The sequence below is a fragment of the Manis javanica genome, chromosome 2 (assembly GCF_040802235.1).
Source record: "Manis javanica isolate MJ-LG chromosome 2, MJ_LKY, whole genome shotgun sequence".
NCBI lineage: Eukaryota > Metazoa > Chordata > Mammalia > Pholidota > Manidae > Manis > Manis javanica.
In genome coordinates, this window is record NC_133157.1 from 67,411,564 (window position 1) to 67,417,936 (window position 6,373).

General features: G+C 40.3%; 1 protein-coding gene across 1 annotated transcript in view; it reads right to left on the reverse strand.

Annotated features, from left to right (window-relative positions):
• The window catches only part of PTAR1 (protein prenyltransferase alpha subunit repeat containing 1), a 53,536-nt gene extending 48,595 nt beyond the window's left edge, over positions 1-4,941 (reverse strand). Inside the window, exon 1 of the mRNA XM_036991164.2 lies at positions 4,731-4,941. Coding sequence (XP_036847059.1) covers positions 4,731-4,816 — 86 coding nt within the window. The 5' untranslated portion in view covers positions 4,817-4,941. The remainder of the gene's footprint in view (positions 1-4,730) is intronic.
• Positions 4,942-6,373: the final 1,432 nt, after the last annotated feature.

Sequence of the window (6,373 nt, forward strand, 5' to 3'; positions counted from 1 at the left end):
AAAAAAATAAAGACATTAAAAAAGAGGTAGTAGGATGTAAAGGCAAAATCATTCAATCTTCTGAGGTTCAGTACTTGAGCTAGTCTTTCTTCTGCCACTGACAGTCAAAAAATGTGAATTCTGGCAAGTCACTACGATATGCATGCTCACCTGAAATACAGGAATAATAATTCATTTCCTGCCTGTTATGAAGAGCAAATAATACAATGTAAATAAATAATGTGGTAAGCTATAAAGTGCCAGGCAAAGATGAAGTTTATTATTGTTAATTCAACTAAGAGTCCAAGGTCAACCTGAAAAATTCCTTGATGAACAGTTAATGGGAGGCTGAGGCCAAGAAAGTTAAGCCTTTGTTGAGTTACTTGACCTTGAGATACAGTGCTTTGTGCTTCTTAAAAATGTAACATGTACTTTACAAAGATAGGTAGGTCAGTGAGCTTCCAAATAACAGGATGTTTGACTTTCCTATGCCTAGTCCTTTAGATCACAGTCCATTTTTTTCAGACAATTTTGAATAGTATTGCAGAATCATTTTAAGATTGGAAGGGACCTCATTCCTCCAGTCTCTCATTTTATCAGACAAGGAAACTAAGGTTAAGATGACTACCCAAGGTCACACTGCTAGTGACTAAGTTAAAAATCTGGACCTTCTAATACTTAGCCAAAACCCCTTAATGCTCAAGTGAAGATAAAGACATCAATGACAGCAAGAAGGATTTAGATTCCTTCCAGATCACTGGTTGTTTAAATTCTAATTTCATACTCAAGAAAAGTGAGAAAACTCAGACATTAAAAAAACTAAAAGTCGTTTGTCATCCCTCTGCCACTACTGTGTTTGGGTATGCATCCTTTTTTCCTAAGTATTTTACAAAAATGGGATCATATTGGACAAACTCTTCCATAACCCATTTTTTAAAATTTAACAATTCACACGAAACAGTTTCCTTGTAATTGTTTTAACAGGTTTCAATGAATGTTATGAATGTCAAATGTATCTCCAGTTACTTCTTTATGAAACAGTCTTAGAAATTTGACTTTTTCATTGTCACCAAATTCTATTCTTTTATATTTTTTTTCTGGCAATTTAGATTCCTGGTATTTAATAAAGATACTCAAGTGAATACCTGCATTAACAAAGTCACAGGATTTTTAAAGAAAAAGTTTGGGGATGGTGATCAATTTCTAATCTTCTCAAAGAGATACCATAGTGCTCACTTTTTAGGTTACCTTCAATGACTGTTCGAAAGGATGAGCAACATGAAATGAATCAACACATTCACTTAAAGATCATACACAACATAGTACATCTCTCTGAGTGCTTCACTTCACAATGGGGAGCCACTGGCTTCAAGATGAAATTCAAGGTTCATGTAACACTGATATTGACTTTGTTCCTCATGTTTAAATACCTTCTCTTGTCTGCACTTTTCAGAAACATCATCAAATAGAGTAATCCCACATATTATTTACAGATGTATTAATCAATCAGCTTCCCTTTTGCTGAACGCATGCATACAATGAACGAAATTAAGCCAGATAGTCAAGGTCTTCCAAAATCTGGCCCTACTGTAACTTTTCAATCACATTTTGCTACTTTGGGTTAATTTACTGTTTCCTGTGGAAGTTTTTGGTTCCTTAAGACTGTAAATCCTATCTAGCCTTCAATTCAGCTCAAAACCCACTTTCCCTAAGAGCTCTGGCCCAGACACACACAGCCTCCCTTCTACTAGACTCACAGTCCAAGCCTTTATCATAAACTGCTTTGCAAGGTTAATTTACTGTTCATGCAGGTAGGTCTTATGTCTCCATCTAGGCCTGCACTCTGCAATACAATTGTCACTAGGCACATGTAGCCATATGTTTAAATCAATGAAAATTTAATAAAATTTAAAATTCAGTTCCTCATTCACATTAACCACATTTTAAGCACTCAATAGCTTTACATGGCTAGTGACTATCACACCAGACAAGACAGATGCAGAACATTTCCATCATCATAGATATTTCTGAGTGCCTGAGCTATAAGTACTGTGTTTTATACTTCTATTCCATTCTGTGAAGATGATACCTACAGTACCTCAGAAACAGTGGGAATTTCACAGATATTTAGATAAGTAATAAAAAATAGTAACTTGCTGGATAGAGACCTTTGACCTTAATTACACTGTAAATAGTTGTCCTCAACATTAAACAAACAGGGTCTATACATTAAGTTAATGCCAGTCCCTGGATCAAAAACTTCAGTTATCTTTCCAATAGTATTCTCTAAGAGTCAACCACACAGACATTTGTGTGATTATTTTTCAGTTTATAAAGTGCTTATTTATTATTCAGTTGGCCAATACATTTTCCAAGGAACACATGGATTCAGGTTAAGTCTAATATTTACAACTAAATGCCAGACACTATGTGAGGTGATTTTTCTGTGTTCTTATCAATCTTACTAGATCAAGAGGAAACTGAGGCTGAGAGAAGGTAACCTATCCACACCCTCCAGTAACAAAACCCCCATTGTGACCACTTTATCTTCCATTCCTCCTGGATTGATATTTCTAGTCAGTTTAGTGGGACAGATGTTCGTTAATAAAATTAAAACTTATCTTGTTTGGAGAAAAAAAAGAATGAAAACTTTTTTATGATACTGAAAAGTATAATTAAGCACTAACTTTCAAGATAAAAGTATGCTTTTTCTCCTTTTAACTATAAACATAACCTATTTATTTTAGAAGTAAAAGGGATGAATTGGGGGAAGACGTATGGACAATTCTGGTAAGTCCAAATTATAAGACACTTGTAATGATGTGTTGTAATATTACTGAAGATATTGTTACTGTAGAGAATATGTACTAAAATACAGCTAAAGATTTAATATTAAACAATGAGTTAAGCTATGTATTTTTTCTGAACTACGTTATGTCATTACTTCAAATGCCCAACTTATTTCAAGCTTTTAAGTCTTGAATGACCCAAATGTTTATAATTATGCATTGATAGCATGAGATTTCACCACAAAAATATGATGGGGGCATGAAAGTCCTTAATGACTTTCAATAAATATGATCCAGAAGAATTGGGTTGTGTTCCAAATTGCACTGTCAACGTGCCAAGCCAAGGAACACTCCATCTCAGATTCTTCAGATATAAAATACTGCTTTTCTAGTCCACCTCAAAGGTGAGAAATTAAGATGATTACTGTATTTATCAGACTTCTAACCTCTGCTATAATTTCTTCAAGAAAAATATCAATAAGGCAACAGGCCTTTCATGTCCAACTTTTTTTTTTTTTGATAATATCTTATTTGTACTACTAATGCTCTCATTGTCAAGAAAGGGATTGAAAGACTGATATAGGACAAGGCATCAAAGCGTTCTTTAGGCCTACTACCCACTATGGTTACTGCCAGGAAATCGTTCCAAACACTCTCATTCTGAAAAAGGCAGCAGTCACAAGGGAAAAGGAAGTGGACGCTTGTCAGAGAATGGCAGGTGTGTTTTGAGGCCAACAATGTTTTGTTTTTTCAAGAGGCATTGTTGCAGGTCTCCAACTGTGTGCCAGATAAGGGAGAAAGACATCTGAGGGCTTACTTCTTTTGTAAGCATCACTTTGAAGGAAAAGAACATTCAGATACAGGTTTGGCACCTTTTAGGCAGAAAAGCTTACGGGGTTAGAATGTTTAAAGAGATACATTCATGTGTCCCAGTTTAAAGAATAAGATATGAAAACAAACTCCATAAACAATTAAAGTGAAAATACTGTAAAACTAGGTTTCATGTTTCTTTCCTCTGGGGGAAGGAGTGAGAAGGGAAGAGTTACACTCTTGCTTCTTCTTTACTCTTTTGTATAATGTTGTAGCTATCTGTCTCCCTTAATAGCTTCCTTTTCACTCGTTACATAAAAGGAGAAGTGTCAGAAAGAATACAGTTTCTCCTGGTATCTTCCCGGAGTACTCCAAGTAAAACTGTGAGGGAGATAACGTGTGTCAGTCCTGTGGTGTCCTACTTAAAGAGGGCAGCAGTGTTTGGATTAAAAAAAAAAAAGGAGTTAATATGCTCCCTGTAACTATGAATCAGCTAATGCTAAAAGAGTGTCGAGTTGTCATGTGCTTTACCCCAGATCCATCCTTTGCCCACAGAAGCTACACTCCGGAGAATGTTCTGTTCACCTTCAGAACACAATGTTTCACTATAGTGCCCCTACAATTTTGGGACAAATGAGGCGGAAGTCAACAGCAGCCTCCTACTACCTTTGGCTACTAAACTGAGGGGGTTTTTTTTGCTCACTGAAAATATGATGACCCGCAATACCCTCTAACCCAGCAAGCGGGAGGAACCTCAAGAGTTGTGCTTACTGAGCACATACAGACCCACACCGCGTGCGTGTCCGTGTACCTTAAACGGATGGGGGATATAGACACCGGGCGAAGTCTTTCGAGTTTTGTGTACTCCTGGGGATGGGGCGGAAGGGAGAGGTAAACAGTCGCTCCGTGTTGTTTTCCCGAGGTCACTTCTGGAGACTCGTCCGCGAGCGCGCTCCGGTAACGGAAAACTGGCCCGGCGTCGGCCGACCACAACCCAGAGCCGACCCCGCTCTGTCCCCCTAGAGAGCAGCGCGCGGGCCAGCACCCCCATCCGGCCCGGGGCCAGAGGTCAGCCGAGGCTGCGCCCGCCCCCCGCGACCCCACGACCCCCGGGGCCGGCGCAGGCCGGGTCGCCTCCGCCGCGCGACTCACATGTGCGGGTTCCTCCTGAAGGCGTTGGTGATGTCCTTCACCACCCGCTGCACCAGCACCGCCACCTCTTCGCTTGTCTCCGCCATGTTGGCGGCGGCCGCAGCGGCTCCGGCGCGCCTCCGGGAGAGCGCCCAGCAGCCGGCGGCAGTCCCGCGGGGAGCGCGCGCGTGTGCGCCGGTTGGCCGCGCCCCCGCCCCCTCCCCTGGTCCTTGCGCTCCCGCACGGCTGCCACCGAGCACTTCCGGGTCAGTCAGCCGGCGGCGAGGGAGTGGCGCTTGGGGCAGCTGCCGCGTCCTGGTTGGCTCCTCAATCCTTTCCGTAACCGAGTTTCTAAGTGACCCAGAAGATACTGCAGGTTCATTTGCAAAATTACCTCGGGTCTCTGTTTTACACTGTTTTAATTTCTAGTCCGCTCTGGGCCGAGGAGGGAAGAATCCTAGTCACTCCTCCAGAGCCAGAGACCGCAGAGTCCCTCCTACCCCAACCCCCGCCACCCATTCTCTGCTGTTCCGGGAACCAGCCAGTCCCTGGGAGCTTCTGGAGGAAAGTTTAACTGAGTGCATATTCTCTTGAACAATTAGTTCATTAGCGTTTTAAGAGTTTGTTCGCTTTATTTTCTCAGCTGGGGAGATGAGGCGGCCCAGAGACAGTGGTGGCGGAGCGAGTCTCAATTGGACCGAGTTGGTGACCTCCTTTTGTACCTATATGCCAATTTCGGCCTCAGAGCAGCCAATTAAAAAAATTAATCTAAGAAAATTAACTAATGCATTAGAGAAGAAAAAAAAGTAAAGGAAAAGTTATTTGCCACTGGATGTAGGGCATAGAAGTACAAAAATATGTCTTAGGTTTTCTACTTCGAATGCATTTAATTTTGCATGTTATATGGTGTCCTTTGAACCTTGTGTGCCAGTTTTGAACTTAAAAGACCAAAGCCCTGACAGTTTGCTCTTAATAGCTATTTACCTTACTACAAATAATTTTTGTAATGAAAACTCATTTTGGATTTTAAAGTACCGTAAATTTTCAAATTTTCGTGTATCAGGTTTTCCTTCATGCTTCTGTGACAGAAAAATCTGGCTGCCTTTGTCTTAGTCTGTTTAATGTGAGCATAATGTGTAGCATTCGAAGTAGAGTTGTTTGTGAAAGTAAAAACCATCTCTTGGCAGCCAAACTATAAAGATTGAATGAGAAATATAAATTAACAATATCCAGTGGTCGCTACTTTCTGTGGGTATGTTTATACAGGCTGGAAATGAAGTATGGGCACTGGCTGCCTGGTTTTAAAAGAAATGAGAAGTTTCAAAAAATACAAAAACAAGATGGGACAGGTTTGAATTTGTAAAGTTAAACAAACCTTAACCTTTTGAATGTGTTCTTGAATGAGGCAGTGAAGTGAGTGAGTGGGTGTTTAGATTCTGAGGACAACTTCAAATATCCTAGTTACTCTAGGAATGTGATAACTAGTTTTCAAATAGTTTGAGTTACAACTGATGTCTTCTTCCTCTTCACTTAATCAGAGCCTTTTATCCTTTCCTAATAATTGTGGGAAATAAATGCTGACTTCTGGGGGCAGAGCTTGAAGCAGTACACTCATATACAGTTTTGTTTTGTTTTTCAAATTGTACCTTAAAAATTAGTGTGGT